Source organism: Heterodontus francisci, chromosome 3, assembly GCF_036365525.1.
Source record: "Heterodontus francisci isolate sHetFra1 chromosome 3, sHetFra1.hap1, whole genome shotgun sequence".
Classification (NCBI taxonomy): domain Eukaryota; kingdom Metazoa; phylum Chordata; class Chondrichthyes; order Heterodontiformes; family Heterodontidae; genus Heterodontus; species Heterodontus francisci.
This window is the reverse complement of record NC_090373.1, coordinates 65,300,287-65,324,174: the sequence shown is the minus strand read 5'-3', so window position 1 is coordinate 65,324,174 and position 23,888 is coordinate 65,300,287. Positions and strand designations below refer to the sequence as shown.

The following is a 23,888-nucleotide window of genomic DNA, read 5'->3' as shown; positions in this document are numbered from 1 at the left end:
CATATGTCTTTCCAGTCAAGGGTCTGGCGTTTTTCTAAAGAACAAGTTCTTTCTTTACTCCAGTAACAGTTTAAAAATCAATGTTCATGTGGCGGAATTAATGTGTCTCATTCTTGGCACGTGGGGGCCTGCATGACACCTCCACACCCAGGGGAATGAAATGCGATTTGAAAAAACACGGCACATTTCATTAAAAAGTTTGAGAGAAATATAAGATACAGAAAGAAAAACCATTCATTTTCATTCATTCATAACTCTTAAAGCTGATTAAAATTATCTTTTCTGGGTGCCAGGGCTGCTTTAATTTCCCCTCTTTGGCGTCCTAGTAACCATGTGGTTCTTTGGGGATGTTTTTCTTCAGTTTGCCCATTGCCATGACTGCCTAAGGTTTTGTTCATGTTGAGGTCATTTTTTTCCCCAGGAGAGTTAGTAATGGGCGGGTCGATCCTGTACTCACACTTAGTGCTTTGCTGAGTCAGGCAAAGGCTTTCGCCTTCAGAGGATGGGTGGTTCCCTTTTCCTCTGACTGTGGGGGAAGATTCTTTGTTAATCTCCCCTTTGTTCTCTGGAACACTCCTACCTACAGGTATGTGTGCAGACTTGACTGCACACTCCTGTGGCACTTCGACTAGGTGAGGCATCACCCTCACGGTTTCTGTGCCCCCTAGAGGTCTTTCTTTGTCTCTGCAGGTTCCTGTAAATGCTGTTAGCAACTCTGGTGCAGTGCTTCTAGAATCTGCATTTACATAGCAGGATGTGGGGCGGCACAGTGGTTAGCACCGCAGCCTCACAGTTCCAGCGACCCGGGTTCAATTCTGGGTACTGCCTGTGTGGAGTTTGCAAGTTCTCCCTGTGTCTGCGTGGGTTTTCTCCGGGTGCTCCGGTTTCCTCCCACAAGCCAAAAGACTTGCAGGTTGGTAGGTAAATTGGCCATTATAAATTGCCCCTAGTATAGGTAGGTGGTAGGGAAATATAGGGACAGGTGGGGATGTGGTAGGAATATGGGATTAGTGTAGGATTAGTATAAATGGGTAGTTGATGGTCGGCACAGACTCGGTGGGCCGAAGGGCCTGTTTCAGTGCTGTATCTCTAAACTAAACTAAACTAAACTTTTAAACTTTCCTCCCAGACTTCCTTTGACCTGCCCTCTTGGTCACTTTTTCCCTTTCTCTTTCTAAACTTTTGCCAGCCGTGTGCCTGCCTGTCCCCTTTTGTTCTTGGCGCGGGTCCTTTACAGTTCACCAGCCCTCTGCTGGAGGGTCCTCCTAACACCAGTACAAGACTTAGGGATGCAGATTTCACTGCAGGTTGGGGTTTCCTCTCAACTTGGCACTTGTGGCAACTCCTGCAGTACTCCACCACATCTTTGTGGAGTTTTGGCCAATCAAATTGCTGTCTTACGCGGGCTTTGGTTTTTTATATACCGACATGTACAGCCACTGCAATCTCATGGGCCATTCTTACTATTTCTCTCCGGTATCTCTGTGGCACCACTAACTGGTGAACTACTGTCCACTCCTTGCTCTCTGGTCTGTGAGAAGAACTCTGTTTCCTCATCGGTACCTCATTCTTTAGATAGTAGCAATCAGGGATTCCATCTGCTTCACTTTCAGACTGGGCAGCCTATGCTAATTCTTGCAATACTGGGTTGGCTCGCTGAGCCTCAGCGAGGGAAAATCCATTGAATTCATTCCCTGGGTCTCCTAACTTTCCAAATAAAGTCTCGGCCAGACAGACCTCATGGACATCTCCCTGCAGTGCCAATGCAGTCTCCTCTGGTGGAGCTGGTTTGATCATGGCTTGATCCACTACACATTCAGGGACTCTGCAGGGGATCATATCCTGCCACTGCCCTTTCTCTCTGACCTTCGGCAGTCTTTCTTTCACTACTAGGGGGGGCTACCTCCTTCAGCCCGCCCCCCCCCCCGCCAGATCATTACCTAGGGACAGGTCAACCCCGTCCACAGACAAACTAGGGACAATCCCTACGGTTACCAGTCCCAAAACGAGGTCGCATTCCAGATGCACCTGGTGTACAGGTGCAGGCATACACTGCCCTCCAATGCCATTCACCAGCATTGTGGTGTGCTCTGAACTGTGCCGGGGTAAAGGTCAGGCCTTTCCCAGTAAAAGGGATCTAGTGGCCTCTGTGTCCCTGAGAATCACTATGGGCTTGCTTGCCCAATTCGAGGGGTATGTAGTTACTTTCCTTTCAGACACAAAACCCCGATAACCTTCAGGAATCCTATTAACTTTCCCTGCACTGGTCGTAGTAAACTTCCTGCGTTGTACTCTTACTGCATTTAAAGCCGCAGCTTGTTCTGCTGTGCTTTCCCTCAGGGTCCCATCTTCACTGAGCGAGTGTGCCCTGATTAATCCTACCGGTTTTCCCTTTAGTTTCCAGCAGTCAGCTTTTAAAATCCCTGCTTTAATGCAATGGAAGCACACAGGTCTCCGGCTCTTACTCTTGCTCTCAGCACCTTCCTTTTTGGCTGGAGGAAAAACCCCTGTGTCTCCAGCTATCAATGAGCATTAGTCTGGCAAAATCATTAGACTTTCATGTCCTTACAGGTTATACTTGTATTCTATTACTAGTTAATGATCATTTTGATCAGTGTTCAGAGTTGAAGCTTTGCAAGATGCACGGATTTTTATTTTGCATTACTGTTTACTGATGGTTCTGCATTTTTAAGGTTGCCCCTTTGAGAGCTTTGTCATCAACTGAAATGCTCAACATGCAGCCAAAGTGCAAAATGTGGTAGAGTGTCATAACACTGAAATGGACCATTTAATCCATCAAGTCTATGTTGCTAATTTTCTCCAGTGAGCTACATTGACTAATCCCTCTCTCCATACCCTGCATTCTTTATCTTTCAAGCAAATAGCCAGTTCCCTTTTTATAAGTATTTACTTGTGCGCTCTTTCAACAACAGTTTGTTGCAGTGATTTTCACATTCTAATCATGTTCAGTGCAATTTTTCAAGCTTTTAATTCTGCTTGTAATTATCCTAAATGTGTCCCCTTATTGACGTTTCAATAATCAGTGGAAACAATATGTTCCACATCTTAGCAAAATGTTGAGTACACAGATGTGCGAAGCTCTGCAGCACTGATGTTAAATTTGATTCACATAAGGACAGAGTAGGCAGGATTGCAATCTGCTTTGCTTGTTTGTATAATTTTGTATCATCCAATAATAGCTGCACTAAAGTGCTGCAAATGTTTTTTTCCATCATCCAGGGCACCTTTTGAAATGCAGTAACCTCTGGAGTGTGTTTATCCATATAATTTCCTTCCAAAGACCATGTTGTTTTTCTCTTCCTCTAGGGAGCTTTGCCTTGTATTAGCAACTTCCCAATCTTTGAATCACAAACACAACAGGACAGTCATCAGCTGGTTGGGTTAAGAAGATGCCCTCGGGTGCCTTCGGAAACCTGCACAGCATTTCGGGTCCAAAAATCACTGCAGCATCTTGACCTAGGTTCTAGCAAATAATTTTAATGGCTGCCCATATTGGAGGAGGAAGATCAAACCATGAAGATGTCTTGTCTAAAGATACATTAACTTAATATATAGTAGAAGAAAAGTAGCCATTACATTTGCTTATTAAGAAGAGATGTAGGCAGAACTAGGATTATAGGAGTCTTGTTTCCTGTCTTTAAGAGCCCCTGGAAGGCATACTCTTCTCCCCTTCTTCCTAAACCTCCTCATCTTAATCTGAAAAATTAGTTCTTCCTCCTATAATTTAGTTTGAAGTCCATTGCTCCTCAAGCAAGTTGACTGACTGCTGGAGTAAGGACATTGGGTGAAGTTCAACCAGTTTAGCCTTGTAACATGCATACGGGCCCTTGCCAAGATAGGAAAAGCAGCTACAGTAACCAATTTAATAGTAGTAAGCTGTGAAATGTTTTGTACAAGAGAAGACATAGCAATGAACAAGTGCTTCGGGAGTAAGGCACTGTTGATGCCACCTTTCTTTTGTTAAATAGTTTACTGAAGAAGGGTTTAGCAATTCGACCCACTTTGTCCTGATGTGCATCATAAAGGTATTGACAGGGATTAGTCCAGTCATGTGATGACTATTTTGGATGTGCCACAACATTAAACCACCTGAGAATCTGTCAGAATCTAGCATTCTGGTCATACACATGAAACTGGTGTTGGCTACCATTGGACTGAAATGAAGAACCTTGAAGTTGAGGAAATCTATGACAAGTGTAAGAAAAGAGCATGTCAGCTGAGAACTACACTGTCACATTCTGGCACAAAACTCTGCTCAGAATAATGCCCAGACAGTGGGCTGAATTTTGTGCCCACAGTGGGGTCCCGATGTTGATCCAGAGAGCTGGGGGCAACCCTGCTTTGGCCGTTCGGGACATCACCGCATTTCTCAGCGTTCAGACAATTAACTGCCTGCCTGCAGGTCTCCCGTCCCTTTTTTTTAAAAAAGGAGCCCGTCTCCAAGAGCTGCCGGCCAATCAGAGGACTGGCAGCTCTTCAGCCTCAGCCGGGCCACTGGGAGCAGTGGACTGCAGCTGGCCAGGGCCAGCCAACAGGGAGATGGCCTCGGAATGAAGGAAAGTTTGTGCGGCTCACCAGGGCCAGTCAGGCAGTGATGAGGCTGGGGACTCAAAGAAAGAGACCCACTTAAGGGCTTCAATTGGCCTCTGGGCAGGAAGACTGTCCGCGACCTTCCCCACCCCTAGTAAAATTCCATGGCTTTGGGAAGGCGAAGGGCACGCCACCCCACTGTCTTTCTTCACCTTTTTACGCCTGCCTCCCAGCCTGTCCCTAGAGGGCTGGTAAAATCCAGCCCAGTATTTCCAGGTTAGAAAACTGGGAAGATTGGTGGTAAATACAAATTAACGCAGAGCAATACGAAGTAGTGCATTTTGCAAAAAAGAAATGAAAGGAAGTAAACCCGAACCGGCAAGTTTTTTGACAGCATGGAGGAGCAGAGGGTCTAGGGTTGCAGATACCTAGAACTTTGCAAGTGGGAATGGAAGTAGAAAAGATCATAAAAGGCCATAGGATTCTGGGTTTTATGGATGGGGGCATTGAATGTAAAAGCAATGGTGACAAAAATGAAGCATTTTTTTCTTTGTGTGTTTTGTTATTGGATTCTTTGTTGTCATTGTACATACTGAGTTAAAACCAGGTTCATTTACCAAAAAAATGGCCCAGCCAGTTTGAGATATACATCAGTCCCACGACAGATGATATGTTTGCTATAGATATCAAGGAGACATAACTTTTGAATATGTAAATACATTAAATTGAGATCCTGTTGGCTGTTTGCATTATTCATTGTGTTCAAAGTGCTATTACACTAACAGCTTGTGTTTATATAGCATCTTTCACCTCCAAGATGTTCCAAAGTGTTTAAAAGCCAATGATTTACTTTTGCAGTATAATCATTGTTGTTACAGAAGCAATTGCAGCTGCCAATCTGCAGATAATTAGGTCCACAAACAGAAATGGCCAGCTAATCTGCTTGGGTAAGAGATAAATGTTGGTTAGGACACTGGAAGAACTTCCATGTTCTTCGCAATACTGCTGTGAGATCTTTCGCATTCACCTGAACAAGCGGACGTAGACATTGATGCAGTTCCCCTGACTGGTGGAAACCAGATTGTGGGGGGAAGTGGGGGAAGAAATAATTAAAAATGGAGATGGGGGCCTACCAACTCCTTTCTCGCCCACATCCGACTGTCTGCAATTTTAAATTGCAGGCAAGAACATCTGTTCCAAGCTGGCAGGGTCTTCTTTAAATCTGTCAGTCAGACTTTAGTGACATTATCAAAACAGATTTTCTATTTTAACCTGAGGCTTGATCAGAGGAGCGGTGATAACAAAGAGCATATAAACGTTATGAGGTGTGGGCAGTGAAATGGGATTAGAGTAAATAGCTCCAGTTGAAGGGCTAGCACAAGTGCAATGAACTAAAAGGCCCCCTTTTGTGCTGTATATGTTATAAAAGACAGTGTAAACAAGCACCATTGGTAATGGGAGTAGATAGGAGTGTGGAATTTGAGATGAAAACAGATTATAGTCGTAGGATCGATCCCCAGGTCCCTCTGCTCCTGCAAACGCTTTAGAACTGTGCCATTAAGTCTTTGCCTCTCCCTATCCCTTTGCCAAAATACATCACCTCACACTTGTCAGTATTAAATTCCATCTGCCACTTGTCTGCCCATTCTGCTAGCCTATCTATGTTCTGTTGCAGGCAGTTCATATCATCTCTTCGCCACACCTCCAAGTTTGGTGTAATTGGCAAATTTTGAAATTCTACTCTGTATTCCAAGATCCAAGTCATTTATATAGCAAAAAAAGCAGTGCCCCCAGCACTGAACATTGGGGAACACCACTGCCTACTATCCTCCAGTCTTTTTTTTTATTTGTTGGGGGGATGTGGGTGTCACTGGCTAGGCCAGCATTTATTGCCCATCCCTAATTGCCCTTGAGAAGGTGGTGGTGAGCTGCTTTCTTGAACCTCTGCAGTCCTTGGGTGTAGGTACACCAACACAGTGCTGTTAGGGAGTTCCAGGATTTTGACCCAGCGACAGTGATGGAACGGCCATATAGTTCCAAGTCATGATGGTGTGTGGCTTGGAGGGGAACTTGCAGTTGGTGGTGGTCCCATGCATCTGCTGCCCTTGCCCTTCTAGGTGAAAGAAGTCACGGGTTTGGGAGGTGCTGTCGAAGGAGCGTTGCTGAGTTGCTGCAGTGCATCTTGTAGATGGTACACACTGTTGCTACCGTGCATCGGTGGTGAAGGGAGTGAATGTTGAAGGTAGTCTATGGGGTGCCAATCAAGCGGGTTGCTTTGTCCTGGATGATGTCGAGCTTCTTGAGTGTTATTGGAGCTGGCTCCATCCAGGCAAGTGGAGAGTATTCCATCACACTCCTGACTTGTGCCTTATAGATGATAGACAGGAGGTGAGGTACTTGCCACAGAATTCCCAGCCTTTGACCTGCTCTTGTAGCCTCAGTATTTATCTGGCTGGTCCAGTTCAGTTTCTGGTCAATGGTGACCCTCAGGATGTTGATAGTGGGGCATTCAGCAATGGTAACGCCATTGAACGTCGAGGTGAGATGGTTAGATTCTCTCTTGTTGGAGATGGTCATTGCCTGGCACTTGTGTGGCACGAATCTTACTCACCACTTATCAGCCCAAACCTGCATGTTGTCCAGGTCTTGCTGCATATGGACATGGGCTGCTTCAGTATCTGAGGAGTCGTGAATGTTTTTGAAAAACAACCATTTATTACAACTCGCTGTTTTCTGTCCTTGAGCCAATATTTTATCCAATTGAACACTGACCCTCCTATTCCATGAGCCTGAATTTTGTTAACCAGCCTTTTATGTGGTACTTTATCAAACATGTTCTTACAATCCATAGAAGCAGCATCCACCGCATTCCCTTCATCAACCTCTCAAGTGTCTGTTGATTTTTTTCCCCCGATTATTGGTTCCAAAACCTTACTCACCATGAATGTTAAACTAACTGGCCTGTAGTTGCTCAGACTGTCCTTACACCCCTTCTTGAATATGGGTGTCACATTTGACATTCTCCAATCCTCTGGCACCTCCCCTGTATCCAGGCAAAAGTGGAAGTTTATAGCAGTCCTTCCACTATCTCCATCCCCACTTCCTAAAGCAACCTCGGATGCAAGCCATCCGGACCAGGTGACTTATCTACCCTAAGCATAGCCAGCCTTTTTAGTACCTCTCCTTTCTCAATTTTCACCCTTTCCATTGCCTCTTCTCTCTCTGCTTCTACCGTTATTTTGTCAGATTCCTCTTATTGAACACTGACAAAGTAACCATTAAGTATATTAGCCTTGCCCTGTGCCTCTAAGCATATATTACCCTCTCTGTCCCTAATAGGCCCCACTCCACCTCTTACTACCTGCTTACTATTTTCATCCGGTAGAAGATTTTTGAGTTCCCTTTTATGTTGACTGCCACTCTATTTTCATGTTCTCACTCTTTGCCATTCTTATTTTCCTGTTCAACCCCCCCCCATTGCATATTGCCTAGTTCTCAGTTGAAGAATTGACTTGACATGTATCATACATCCTTTTTTTTTTGTTCCATCATATTCCTATCTCCCTCGTCATCCAAGGAGCCCTGTTGTTGGTTCCCCTATCTTTCGCCCTTGTTGGAATGTACCTAGCCTCCACCTGAAACATCTCTTCCTTAAAGATAACCCATTATTCCAATACAGCTTTTCCTGTCAGTCTTTGATTTAATTTTGCCCTGGCTAGATCCTTTCTGATCACGTTGAAACTAGCCCTCTTCCAAACTAGATGTTCTATCTTGTTCCTTGATTTTCTGCATTACTAGTCTGAACCTTATGATACAATGATCACTCTTACCCAAAACTGGTGAAAACCTCTTCAGAAATGGAAATTTTTTATCAGACTATTACAGTTATCCAACAGTTTAATGCTAATCTTGCATTCAAAGAAGGAGAAGAAAAGAATCTCAGTGAATAACTTTTTCAGGTGCTTGTCTGTGTACAATAGCCAGGACTGCTGCCAAGAACAGGAAAAGAACAGCCAATGTAACTTAGAGCAAGGCCTCAAACAACAGAACTGTGAAGATCACCTCATCAAAATTGTTTAGCAATGGTGAAAACTTTACGTCTTCCTGTAGGATTTCAGGAGGTTGGAAAAAAATCTGAAAGATTTAAATATTAGTAATTAAAATAGTATTTCTTCTCCCTATGATGCAGTTCATCTTTGCTCACAGCTCCCTTGGTAGCACTGTAGCACAGCCTGCCATATCTGTACAATGTGGGCATTGAGGGAGGAATAATGCGATGTCTGCAAGCTGCAATGTTCCAAAGATTTCAAAGGGAGTATTTCTGTGTCATGCCCCTGTTGGATAACTGAATTTAGAAGTTATCCCCAAGTAGTCAACTTGATTTTAAATGATCTATAAAATAGATCTATAAATTATTCACAAAATAGGTTATAACATTTAAATGAAAGAAATGAATTAGAATGGACTTTTCACAAATTTTGTGTTATTGTGAAATGTCAATATCCCCTTGTCAAATACCCAAAATTGAATTTTGGACTTTTCAAAGATAGCTTCCATTAATGTTTGATGTCAATTACTGTAAATGGCTTGACTTATGAAAAATTTATTTCCCTGTTTTTAAATGTACCTGGTTTCATTGTTAACAGATTGTGGATGCTACTAAGTGCTTTGAGAAGCAGCCTCATTCAGCTTTGTCCCTCCAGTTCGCTGGATATTATTATGCCTTGCAGATCTATGTCCGCTTAAGTCCATGTTTTAAGGACAACTGCCACCCTCTGTACAAGGTTAGTGCTTAGTTTTCCTCAGAAATTGGATCATTTGCAATTGAAGTGCAGTTGCATAATTGAAATATAATTCGTTGGAAGCAGTGCTAAAATTGCATTGCAACTTATTGCTGAGAACTGTGTTTCTTTCTCCCTCAAGTAATTACCTGTAAGTCAATATACAAGGGAGAAAGGAAGTAATATATAACAGCAACAAAAACTTGTATTTGTGATTAGAACTTATTAAATGTCATGTTAATTGCCTTGCATTGAATTGGATTAATTTGAGCTGTTTTAAACATTGGTTCTATAATGGTTGATGCTAAGATAGAATTGTCTTAAATGATGCATGTTAAATATTTACTTATTACATTGTAAAAAGCAGCAAGCTACTGTTTTTAATCTAAGTTGACAAACACAGCCCTATTTAAGCAAATCTAAGGACTGTTTATGTAACCTGTATTAATATGCATTGGTTGAGGGCATTCTCAAATGAATCACCTGCACTTGGTTCTTATACAAGATTTTGTTGAACTAATTAACTTGGAGAGCTGCTCAATTTGATAAAGAAATCCATATTCAAATTCTCAAGATATGTCTTAAGCCATGAAGTAACATTCAATAAAATTTGAAGTATTTGCTTAGTTTTGAGGGATAGAAGAAAGACCCCATCTATTTTAAAATGGTCCCAAGAATTTACTCATGTCTTTCTATATGGTAGCTTTCGAAATTACTGAATTCTCAAGGTTCAATTAATATAATCAAAAAAGAAAGATTTAATTTGACATCTTTTTAAGCAAATATTTTGTTCTAGTATTTTGCAGTGAACGTGACTTCTATTGTGTGGATATGTTTTACCCATGCTTAAGTGTCCTGTTTCTGTGACATAAAATTATATTGCACTGTCTATTAGTCAAGTCTAATTCATTAAGTTGCAGTCACAAGTGGCGTGACCTGAGGATGCTCAAATGTCATGAGCACTAGCCCTCATTATAATATGTTTATCGGAAAACAGGCAAGACCCTATTTTGTAACTAAGAGCATAGTCAAAACTGCTTTCCCTTATGCGACTTTCTGCCCTTTTTTTCAATCCTGATATCTTATTCATTGACCAATGTCTTTCCATCTGATCAGTTTTGTTCAATTCCTGGTGCCAAGGAGCAGAATGGTGCTTGTACCATTATAATTTGAATATTGCAGGAAACATTCCACTGGATTATAGATCTTCCCCACTTGACTGGACAGGTTAGATAGATACATTACCAGCACTCATGTGCATCATACCCCTTCCCACTAAATTACTAGTTATTAGATAGACTGCCTGGTGCAGATGGAACTATTGCAATCGAATACTTCTTGTAATTTCCTTTGCCACTTGAATATAGCCACTTGATCTTCTGTAGAACATAAAAAACTGAATTACAGTCTGGTAGCAAATGCTCCCATATCTATTATTCCACATATATGTGTATAATATACTCTTTGAACTGACAGTTTGGACTTGTCAGTTTAAATTGAGAATGGCCTGGGTACAATATTGTTTTATTTAGTATTATTTTATTTAGTCCATATCTCATGAAATGGCAACTCTTTCTGCACAGCATTTGCCCATGATAATGTTACTGAGATTAACCATTGGGTGGATGAAGATCAAGACTGTATGAAGCATTTTGGCTTGATTCTCTAGAGTGATGCACTGTGCCAGGCTCCCCCAAAACATCCCATTTAAGTCAGTTTAGTACATTTCCTGTTTTTATTACAAAACAAAATGGGTAGGAATCATAATTTTATGACAGAATGACAGAAATAGATACAAATTGATACTCTTCCCTCAAAGAGGAAGAACATCTGGGAACTTTTTTTAAAAAAAGAACTTATTGACTGAATATTATTCTCCAATTACAATGCATCTCAGTTGCCATCAATTGCAATTTTTTTTTACCCACAGAAATGTCTGGTTTAGTTCATGTGATCAGGTTTTACAACTAAAATAGCTGTAGTGATCTTTTGTAAAAAAATTCTGGAAAGGTTTCTCCAAGTAATACTTGTTTCTTTTTCCCACTAATATTTTAAAGTTTCAAAGAGTTCATTGCATCACCAACTTACAAATATTTCTTTACTTGGCCTTGTTATCAGTCAACTGAGTCGTGACCTTCAGCGAATTGACTCTAGATGAAGCACAACCTGTTTGAAAATTGGTTTTACTTAGTAAATAGCTGCCAACTCAGCCTGTAAACATGGAGAAACGTGTCCAAAGGCCTCCTGAGGATTTTGAGGGATAGATTTGAAACGATTTCCTCAGCCACAATGGAGTACTTGGCAGGGTTTTATAGTTGCAAAGATAATTCCTTTTATACCAATAACAGTAGACATTAATAGCTTATGGGCACTGTTTGAGACTACATAGTCTTCCATCTGCAAATATTAGCTAAAACAAGTGGTAACTATTCAGAAATCCAAGAATAGGCCTGTGACTTATTCAAAGAAGACAGTGAGTATTCTTCAAAGGGATCAGAATAATAAGAATGAAACCTAGTCTTCTCACACCTTGGGCCTTAGCCATTTATCCTTGTGAAATTCAATTCTAGATTTTCACCATCCTCTATGTCACATGGTCTCCAAGAGTCATCTGGGAGAATTTAGTCTGTCTCAACCCCACCCAGGCCTGAAAACAACATGTAGAGTCCCTTTGGTATCAAAAAGCCTACCTTTGCACAATGGTCACAACCCTCCCAGGTTTCATGTCTAGACCTGTACTGACACAATATTCTGATGTTTGTTATTATAGTCTCCTTGGCAACAAGCTTGAGACGTTTTTCACACGATTTTCAAATGTATAGAGATAGGCTTAGTATTTCAGTCATAGTTGCTTTTTGAATTTCATAGATAAACTATTCAAAATCCATGATGTCTTCATAACTGTTTTATATATGAGGTAAAGATTATGTTTCAATCTAGGAGAGGCAATTGGAAATCTCATGAGAAAGGCAATTCTTGAAATCTCAGAGAAACAATCAGTGGCAGTTTAATAAGAACTGGCAGTTTGAAGTTCTTGGAAGAAAGCTAGAAACATTGGTCTGGATTTTTCAGTCTGGCGAGGAAGTTCGCGAAGCTGCCCACAGACTTGTTGCGGGCTTCTGAGTGGCAACTGCTGTCAGTGAACATACGAATTAGGAGCAGGAATAGGCCACTTGGCCCCCAGGATCTTATATGCTTCAATCAAGTTACCTCTTACTCTTCTAAACTCCGGCGGATGCAAGCCTAGCCTGTCCAACCTTTCCTCGTAAGACAACCCGCCCATTCCAGGTATTAGTCTAGTAAACCTTCTCTGCTTCCAACGCATTTACATCCTTCCTTAAATAAGGAGACCAATACTGTACACAGTACTCCAGATGTGGTCTCACCAATTCCCTGTTTAGTTGAAGCATAAACTCCCTACTTTTGTATTCAATTACCCTCACAATAAATGATAACATTCTATTAGCTTTCCTAATTACTTGCTGTACCTGCATACTAACCTTTCGCACTTCATGCACGAGTACACCAGTTCCCTCTGCATCTCAGAGCTCTGCAATCTCTCACCATTTAGAATATATGCTTTTTTATTCTTCCTGCCAAAATAGGCAATTTCCCATTTTCCCACATTATACTCAATTTGCCAGGTCTTTATCCACTCACTTAACCTATCTATATCTCTTTGTACCCTCCTTATGTCCTTATGCATCTGATTTGGCGTGGTTCCCTCTACAGGTCATCTGTGGTGTTCGTGAACAGGGCGAGCAACAAGGTGGCTCTTCAACCAGTCAGATTGAAGAATCCTCACTGAGGCATGGCAAATCTAAACTAGAAGTAAAAAACCTGGGAGTATAGATTAGATTTAAATCAAGTGCAGAAAATGAAATGAGAGGAAAAGAAAGATGGTATTTTGCGAGAGATGAATCAGAAAGAAAAAGTTTTTAAAAAGTTATTTTTTTAAATATCTATCACTAGTTAAATTATGAGGTAACTCCACACATGTAAAATTAGATTTTCAATGCCAGAAAGGTTGTTTGGCAGTAACTTTGACTTCTCTTTAAAAAGTCATTTACACCTCGATGCACGAACCCCAACTTTTTCTACCATGTTTTGTGAATAACTGGTGGGTAAGCCCAGCAACTTCATGCACTTACATGGATTTCAGTGCGAAGTTTCTCAGTGAGGTCCTATTAAAGCGCAATTTCCAGGTTTCTGCAGTTACTGCCAATTGCAGACTCAGGAAGTTGCAATATGATTATTCGTTCATGGGATGTGAGCATTGCAGACAAGGCCAGCATTTATTGCCCAACCCTAATTGCCCTTGAGAAGTTGGCGGTGAGCCACCTTCTTTAACCGCTGCAGTCCATGAGTAGTAGGTACACCCAAAGTGCTGTTAGGAAGGGGGTTCCAGGTTTTTGATCCAGCAACAATGAAGGAACGGTGGTATCGTTCCAAGACAGGATGGTACATTACTTGGAGCGGAACTTGTATTTGGTGGTGTTCCCATGCACCAGCTGCTCTTATCCTTCCAGTGGGTAGAGGTTGGCTGTGACTCCAATATCTGGAGAGGAGCCATTGGGAAAAACAAATGCAAATGGTGTCCTCCTGCTGACCAAGTGTACACAGCATGGCCTCATTATAACAAACACTCTCTTCTGCTAGAAGAACAAATACAAAACCACACGGAGGCATCCTAGATCAAAGCACTGGCACCTCCTGGATTGTGTCATTGTACGAGTCAACGATCTAAGTGATGTCTGTATCACTCGATCCATGCAGGGAACTGAATCCTGCTGGACAGATCATCGACTTGTTCGATTGGTGATGAACATTCACCGAGCACCAAGGTATCACAAGACCCCAAAGTCCAAGAGGAAGATGATCAATGTCTCAGCCTGAAAGCAGCCCGACTGAAGAGAGGAATTCCAAGTGCAGCTCTCAACCAGTCTGGAAAATCTTCACGCATCCAACTCAATTTCAGAACAGTGTGAACGAATAAAGTAAGCTGTACTAGACTGCTGTGTCCAGACCATCGGGTTTGAGCATCATCGTCACCAGGACTGGTTCAATGAAAACGATGCTGAAATATGTGACTTCATTGCCTGGCAAACAACCCAAGGTCGCACGTCAAGAAGGCAACATTCCAACAGCTCAAGGCTGACACCGAAAGATAAATCTGGAAGATAAAGGACAAGTGGTGGGAAGAGAAAGCCAGAAAGGTCCAACAATATGCCGACCATCATGACATGCAAAGCCTTTTTGAAGCCCCTTCGCTTACAGGATGGTGTCTCTCTTCTTAAGGATGAAAATGCCATCCATCAATGCTGGAAAGAACATCTTCAACAATTCCTCAACCGTGAATCCACAGTGGCAGCTGATACTCTTCAGGCTATCCCCCAGTATCCTGTGGTAGAATCCACGGATGAACCGCCATCGATGGGAGAGCTGCAACATGCAATCAAATGATGAAAAACAACAAAGCCTGTGGCCCCGATGGTATTACAGCTGAGGTCTTCAAAGTTGGTGGGCTTTTGCTCTCTTCAGGTCTCCATGCACTCATCCTACGGATTGGGAGGAAAAAGACCCCACCCCCACCCCCGACTTCAGGAATATGACACTTGTAAGTATCTTCAAGAAGGGAGTTAAATCATGTTGTGGGAACTATAGAGGTATTTCCTTCTTGTCCATAGCAAGAAAATCCTGACATGCATTCTCCTGAATCGCCTACTTCCTGTGGCTGACAAAAATCCTCCCAGAGGAGCCTCCGACATGGTCTTTTTTGCCCGACAAATCCAGGAAAAATGTTGAGAACAACACCAGGAACTCTTAATTGTATTCATCGACCTGACCAAAGCATTTGACTCAGTAAATCTCGAGGCTCTGTGGATTGTGCTCCAAAGATTTGGATGTCCAAGAAACATCACAATCCTGCAATTGCTCCATGATGATATGACTGCAACTGTCTTAAGTGGGAGATCTTAAACAGACACAGTCAAAATCTGGACCGAGGTCGAGCAAGGCTATGTGATAGCCCCCATACGATTTACAATCAACCTGACATTAGTTATTCACCTCGTGGAGGATCAGCTGCCCTCTGGTGTGAGTATTAAATACCGCATAGATGGAAAACTCTTTAACCTCAGTCGCCTCCATGCCAAAACTAAACTGACCACCATAGACATACGTGATCTACAGTTTGCACATGACTGCAGTGTTGTTGGCCACTCTGCACCAGATTTGCAAGCTGCTCTCGATCTCTTCAATTCTGCATAGAAGAGACTCAGCCTGTCTTTGAATGTTGCCAAAACAAAACTCCTATCAACCCATATATGTTGAAGGAGAGACTTAGGAATATATTGAGCACTTCCCATACCTTGACAGCCACCTCTCTCAAAAGGCCAGCATTGACTAGGAGATCCAACACCGGATCAGCTGCATCAGCTCAGCCTTCTACATGCTACGGCAGCGAGTGTTTGACAACATAGACCTCTGCAAGCAACAGAAGCCCTAGTGTACAGAGCAGTTGTTGTCACCACGCTCCTGTACTGCAGGACTGGACCTGGACTGTTTATCAACAGCACATAAGAGCGCTGGAGAAATTCCATCAGCAATGCCTCGGCCATATCCTCCAGATTCAATGAGAGGACCGTTGAACAAACACTAGTGTCCTTCTTGAAGCCAGCTCCACAAGCATTCAGGCAAAACTCCTGCAAAACCAACTTCGATGGACCGCAAACCGTTTCCCCTGCCAGGTCCTGTTTTCTCAACTCTCAAATGGCCAGCGTTTCAGGGGAAGATAAAGAAAATGCTTCAAAGACACTGAAGTTCTCTTTGAAGTGCGGCAGCATTGAGATTGATGACTGGGAGGAGCTTGCTACAAATCATTCAAAATGGCGACAACCTGTCCATCAAACTGCATCATGCTTTGAGTCCAACTGCCTTAATGATGAGACAGAGTGGCAGAAGTGAAGGAAAGAAAAGAAAGTAAATCCTGCACTCCGGATTCCACTATCTCGTGGGCCCCATGTGCCCAAAGATCTGCGGGTCGGGTTTCAGCCTGTTCAGTCACCTGAAGACCCATAGCAGAAGCTAGTGACCTTGAGCAGACGTCATCCTCGAATCGAGGGACAGCCGCCGCCGACGAGACGTCGTGGGTTTGGAAGGTGTTGTCGAAGGAGCCTTGGTGAGTTGCTGCAGTGCATCTTGTATATGGTACATACTGTTGCCACTGTGTGCCGGTCGTGGAAGGAGTAAATGTTTAAGGTGGTGGATGGGGTGCCGATCAAGCAGGCTTTGTCCTGGATTGTGGTGAGCTTCTTGTGTTGTTGGAGCTGCACATATCCAGGCACGTGGAGAGCATTCCATCACACTCCCAACTTGTGCCTTGTAGATGGTGGACAGTCTTTGGGGAGACAGGAGGTGAGTTATTGACCACAAATTCCCAGCCTCTGACCTGCTGTTGTAGTTACAGATTTATATAACAATGATGGTGAGTGCTGACAGCCTTGCAGTTATTCTTGCCTCAAAATCTGGGCAAATGTGTTTTTTTATTCATTTATGAAATATTAAATTAGTTCTTCGTGTTGTGGTTTCAAAAAGGTAAATAAAAGACTTATTGGTATAAAGATATAATTATTTTGACTGTTGGATTATTCACTTATTTAATCAATTTTTTTGATATTTTAAGTTTAAAGCAATGTATGATGTGATGTTCTATCACATCTGAAGAATGAAGTGAGAGCTTATGGATCAAATAGCAATTATGAAATGGGGTTTACAGGTCATTTCTCAGATACATCACCAAAAGCTAATCTAAGTTTCAAGGCAAAGAGACAGTGTCAAAAGGTTGGGAAGATGTAACTCACCCATTAGAGTGCTCTAAAATATGAGAGCCAAAATAATCCAGTTTAAGGAGATTAGAAAGAACTAACTGTAGAATTACTGCCTTGAAATTACTTGTTTAAACTGTGTACACTCTAAATCTGTTTAGAATTTTTTCCTTTATTCTAGTAGCCATTCTGTGTGGAAATGATGCAGATGTAAGGCTTTAATAGCAGTTGATGATTGTCTGAAGAATAGAAGTCTCAGTTGTTGGACATAGTTGAATGATCACATTGATTGTTGAACAAATTGTTCATAAATATTACATGTATTGTCCAGTATGCTGGTAATTTTAATCAAAATAGAACGCTACTGCCTTAACTGTTCATATGCACAGACAGCTTCCATTGCATTTATTAGTTTTTTTCTTTTGCAGTAAATGGATTATGTAGCATCATGTAGGGGAGAAGGTGATTTAAAAAAAAAAATTGATAAACTTTCATCAATGCATCTGAAAATTTACAGGCTGATCCCAAAGAAGTAATTAAAATGGTCACAAAATATGTGACTGAGAACGCAGACTTCAGTTGGTCAGAAGAAGTGCAGGCCCTGATTCATCATCTTAACTATTACAATGAGTTGTTGACAGACTTCACACAAGCTCAGACGCTTCAAGGCCTTGGCAAAGGTGTGGATGTACAGCGATTTGCAACAGATAGCCAATATAAAAGGGAGACAATTCTAGGCTTGGCAGAGTAAGTATGAAATCGTTATTGCTAAATTATTCCAATTTATTTAAGTTGCGCACACAAATTAGTAAATAAACAACCAACTAACTCTGTGTTAAGGTCCTCACCATAATTCAACAACTGTTGAGCTCTTCAACCTTACCAAGCTTTTGAGAAGAAGTTGAGCAAAGGCAAGGTATTTCTCTGTGGAGTTAAACTCCGACAGTTCTAGCACAAAAAAAGAAAAGAACATTGGCACCAACTTGTCTTTTTGGGTAGGCTACTGTGCAAGAAAACAAGCAAACATAATTAAAGTGGGTTGTGGGTTTAAGATGGTATCACTATCAGTATGATTGTTCATTGAGGATTTATTTAGTTTTTTCTGCACTGTGGCCAGATGAATCTCTTGGCATTTGATGATAACTGTGTATATTTTACAGAAAGTGACTGCTCGAGTGATATCAGTTACAGAGAACATGCCAGGATGAGTATGAGTGGGGAAGAGGGGGAGACTTTAAATAGGCCTGAGAACTTGGGGGAAACCGTGCTACTGATTGGGAATACAAATTTCTTGACCTGCAGCAAGACCTCTCAGATTTGAGTGGTGCTGATATTTTTCAAAACCGTGATCTTTACAAAAAGCATCATATTTTTGGTGGCTTTATCTTTTTCTTCTCAAGAACGTACTCTCCCTATCCTTTCTTTTCACTTAGATACATCTGTCACAATACTCCACATGTGGTCTTGCTGACATTTTATCAGTTGTCCGTAACTCTTCTATGGGTGTATAGTTTATCAATTTATTTGTACATCTCAAAAAATTATTTTTGCAGCTGCTGAATTCACTGCCCATGCTTTTTTATAATACAGCTACATTGGATTCTGTGGGGCAGTTTTCGAGCAATTGACATTAATTGACCCAGTCTGGAGAGTGATCATACCTGAGGTTCTCCAGACAGATTTTTTAAAAAATGGACACTTTAAGGAAAAGGTCAAACCTGTCATCAATTTCTCAAATTTTACACAAAAAGAACAAATACTTGAATTAAAAAGTACTTCAATTACACTTTCCTTCTCCTTTAAAGTATGATACAGAGATGCTGCAAATTATTTAGAGAGGAGCAGCAAAGGTGATTCCAGGTTTTGAATCACTTAAGTTATGAAGAAAGGCTAAGAAAACTGAATCTGTTCCTAGCAAAAAAAAGATTGAGAGTGGATGTAATTCATTTTTTTTAAATAAATGAGAAGGTGATGTATAAAGGTAATTGTGCCAAATTAAGAGACATGATCATAGACTGAAAACACCGCGAAACTAATCTATGTGTTACATTTGCGATTTAAAAAGAAGATTGTCCACTGATGCAGTAAGAATAATAGATTATGGGCTTATAGTAGGAAGTCTTTGGCCCAAATTTTGCAGGGGAAATAATGGCGGGTTCACAGCACTCGACATTATTATTGCATTTTTTTTTAATGCAGCAATTTGTGGTGACGAGATATGGCATAAGTTGTGAAATATCATAAATTGCTAGACAATTTTTAGCCTTGCAAAAGTGGATTCTTGACATCAGTCTCCCTATGAGTTTCAAGAAGTTGTTGGATTCTGCCGTAAATACAAATGAAACTCGCTGCAGAAGGTGATGGCTGGTATTTCACAATGCAAGGATCCTTTTAATGATTAAATTTATGTTTCTGCAGTACCATTCAAAGTTGGAGGACTAAAAAGGCAACAATTGAAACTGGAGTAATTGTTCCCAGCCATGTTGTAATTTTTTTTCCAATTCTTTTCCTTTCTGTCTCTCTTTTTCTCTCACTCTTAATCCAACCTTTTCCCCTGTCTTTATTTCCCTTTCTGTATCTAAATTGACTCTAATTCTTCCTATTTCCTTTTTGGTCATTCGCTCTCTTTCTTTATCTTTAAATTTCACTGGCTGAAGAGATAGGACCAACAGTCTATCATTCACCAATGTCTCAAATGCCCCATTAAACTTATTAATTTGCACTTGCAGCAATTTGCAGCTCAAAAATTTTGAGCTGAAGGTTGAGGAAAAAATCTAACTTGGGGAGCATATCATAAGATGCCCCACTCCAGTAAATTCTTGCCAATTATATTTTTTAGTGGATTGCATCATCCATGTTTTATCCTCATCTGATTTCATTGCCTCCCCATTTGACTGTTCCAGTGCTCTCCTGGCCACTCTCCCATCTTCCACCCTTCATAAACTTGAGCATGTCAAAAACTCTGCTGCCTGCATCCTAACTCTCACCAAGTCCTGTTTTCCCATCATTCCTATGCTCGCCAAACTACTTTCCTCCTGGTCCCCTAGCACTTTGATTTTAAAATTTGAATCATTATTGTTTTCAAATCCCTCTGTGGTCTTGCCCTTCCCTGTCTCTGTAACCTCCTCCGGCCCGACAATGGTCCAAGAACTCTGCGTTCCTCCAGTTCTGGCATCTTGTGTGTCCCCCACATCCTTCACCCCACCATTGGCAGCCATGCTTTCAGTCCTCTAGTCCCTCAGCTCTGGAATTCCATCCCTAAACTTGTCCACCTCTCTCCTCGTCTGAGATGTTACTTTAAATCAACCTCCTTGACCAAGCTTTTAGTCACCCACCCTATTATCCTTTTTTGGATTTGTGTCAATGTTTCCCTGATACCACTCATATAAAACACCCATTTTATTATGTTAAAGGCACTATAAATGCAAATTGTTGCTACATGAGATGTAAATGAGAGAATTAAACTAATCAGCATTATTTTGCTCCCAGATTCTGATATTCTTGTTTGCATTTTTTTTGCACCAGTCTGTTGGAGCAAGATAGTTGGGTTAATGCCAAGTTCAGAACAGTTATTGAAGTGAATTCGTGTCCATTGGGAGTAAGTCTGTGCAGCAATAATGAAGTTCAAACTCAACCTTTCTGGTGACGTTTCAATTAATCAGGCCAGTCCACTTAAAATAAATCAAACACAAAATCTCTTAACTTGTTCTGGATGTTTCATTTCAGTGTGAAATGTCTTCAACTGTGTGAATGATTAATTAAAAACTGCATACTACTGAAGTTTTAATTATGTATACTTTTGAATAAGTTGTGTGGGGAAACAAAAGAGCAAGTGTGTGGTTTCTTTTATAGCATATGAAAGTGGGTTAGAACTGAAGTGATTTGTAAACCTTAATCTAACCTCAAGCACCTTCATATTATCCATACTGGAAAACACAGACCCGAAAGCTGAAAAGATAGACCCTGAAATTTCGCAGTGATTTTTCTAGTTTCCTACAGAAACTTGAGTGGAAAACTAGCAGACCCCTTTAGCGAAACTGCATAAACAGCCATTTTCAGCCATTTCTCCATTCTCCAGTTCTGCTATTCTCCAGCAAAGTCACAGCAAGAGATTGAGGAACACCCTCATGAAATTTCAAGGCCATAACCTTCTTAATTATTGTATCTGTCAACCCTTCAAATAAGACTAATTCAATTCACTCGTAATGGCTTGCAGATAGCTTTTATTTATCTGTTAGCTTAATCTAATTTACCCATTAAGTTTTACAAACATACGAATTAGGAGCAGGCCCCTTGAGCCTGCTCCGCCATTCAACAAGAGCATGGCTGATCTGATTAAACCTCAACTCCACGTTACTGCCAACCCCCAATAATCTTTCACCTCTTTGAATATTTTCAAGGCAGAGGTAGATAGATTCTTGATAAGCAAAGACTCTCCTTCCACCGCTTTTTGAGGAGGAGAGTACCAAAGACCCACAACCCTCAGAGAAAATAATTCTCCTCATCTCTGTCTTAAATGGGCGACCCCGTATTTTTAAACAGTGACCCCTAGTTCTAGATTCTCCCACAAGAGGAAACATCCTTTCCACATCCACCCTGTCGAGACCCCTCAGAATCTTGTATGTTTCATTCAAGTTGCCTCTTACTGTTCTAAACTCTAGTGGATATAAGCCTAGCCTGTCCAACCTTTCCTCATAAGACAACCCGCCCATTCCAGGTATTAGTCTAGTAAACCTTCTCTGAACTGCTTATAACGCATTTACATCCTTCCTTAAATAAGGAGACCAATAATATACGCAGTACTCAGATGTAGTCTCACCAATCGCCTGTATAACTGAAGCATAACCTCCCTACATTTATGTTCAATTCCCCTTGCAATAAACAATAACGTTCTATTAGCTTTCCTAATTATTTGCTGTACCTGCATATTAACCTTTTGCGATTCATGCACTACAGTACCCAGATCCCTCTGCATCTCAGAGCTCTGCAATCTCTCACCATTTAGATAAAATGCTTTTTTATTCTTCCTGCCAAACTGGACAATTTCACATTTTCCCACGTTATACTCCATTTGCCAGATCTTTGCCCACTCACTAAACCTATCTATATCTCTTTGCAGCCTCCTTACTTATATCCTCTTCACAATTTACTTTCCTACCTATCTTTGTGTCATCAGCAAATTTAGCAACCGTACCTTCGGTCCCTTCATCCAAGTCACTTATAGAAATTGTAAAAAGTTGAGGCCCCAGCACTGAACCCTGTGGCATACCACTCATTACATCTTGCCAACCAGAAAATGATCCATTTATGCCTATTTATTTCAAAGGGATTGCTTGCATGAATTTTCTGGCAGGATAATTTCAAATGCTGATCTTCCAATATTTATAGATCACTTGTTTTTTCATAGAACCTTGGAGGAAAATGTATACAAGATCTCTTTGTCTTTGGCTCAGCGTTACAGTATCCCACTCTGGGAAGTGTATATGACACATTTGGAATTCCTTTTCACGGATAGTGGGTAAGTCGCTAAGTAATGGGTTCATTGTACAAACATGTCTCCTTCACTTATTTTCTACACCATTTTTCTGCATACTTCTCAATCCTAATTTTTCATTCTTCTTAGCAAGACATGACAGCAGTTCAAAAGAATCAATCTGTATTATGGTAATATATTTCTGAAAGCAATGCTTATTTCAATCCTGCGTTCGGGAAGCATTCAGACACATTGTAATAGGGAAGAGCAAGTTCTGTCAAGGGTGTCTTTTTAAAATTATTTTACTATTGTCGAGGGAGTCCTAAACGACATGGGACATTAGATGTTATAGTTGATCGGAGACTTATTAGTGATAGAATGCATGTTGTTGTTTTAACTCAGCCAGAAACAGTTGCTACTGAAACCCCCATGGCACACTACACATACTATGTGGACTCAAATTGTAGCAAAAATTCTTCTTATAGTTGCCCTTTAATTGACCCCATCACGCTGTAATCGAGGGACAAAATTTGTATTACATGTCCAGATTCTAATATCATACTGTCCTGGTGGTCATTTTTTCACAAAATATGTAGTCTATCAAAGGACAGAAATTACCATTGATTAGTTTTCATTATGAACTGAAAATTTATTCAAAGTCATAGGATTAAGAAAATTAGTTTTACAGTTGTGCATCACTGCTCATTGAATAAAGAATTTCCAATGATCCTGATGAATGGGAAAAGTCTCTAAGCCATGCAGATGAGGAAAATCGTCTCTTTGCTGTCTAATCTCTGCTAAGGTAGAAAATCTCAACTAGGGTAACCGTAAGAGTGGTGTGATTGGCCATAGACTTCTGGGCAGGGTTCCCGCTTTTGAGGCTACACCCGTGTATTGGGTGAGGATAGGGCTGATTTATGATGCTGTTTATATTACATAGTTTGTAGGTTCTCACTGTCATATTTCACATAAGAATCAAGGCCAATTTGGTTGAAGCACCACTGGATGACTGATGCTCGCAGAACAGAACAGAGTTACCACTGTCAGTCGGGCAGGAAGGAAAATTGGAGAAGGAAAAACAGAAATTTCCATGAATGGGGAAATCTATTTTAGAATACTTTTTGGATTCAATTCATTATAAAGAGACTAATTTTGACTTGGGTCTGCTCAGACATTTGGCTTAACAACCTTGGGCGAATTTTACAGACCCTCCCCCACCCACCCCCCGCCCCCGACATCGGAGGTCATGGCAGGGGG

At 41.2% G+C, this 23,888-nt stretch overlaps 1 protein-coding gene across 1 annotated transcript in view; it reads left to right on the top strand.

The window, feature by feature from the left end:
* The window catches only part of nbas (NBAS subunit of NRZ tethering complex), a 308,007-nt gene that overhangs the window by 196,644 nt on the left and 87,475 nt on the right, over positions 1-23,888 (top strand). The window contains exons 40-42 of the mRNA XM_068028531.1: positions 9,198-9,335; positions 17,676-17,905; positions 22,566-22,676. Coding sequence (XP_067884632.1) covers positions 9,198-9,335; positions 17,676-17,905; positions 22,566-22,676 — 479 coding nt within the window. The remainder of the gene's footprint in view (positions 1-9,197; positions 9,336-17,675; positions 17,906-22,565; positions 22,677-23,888) is intronic.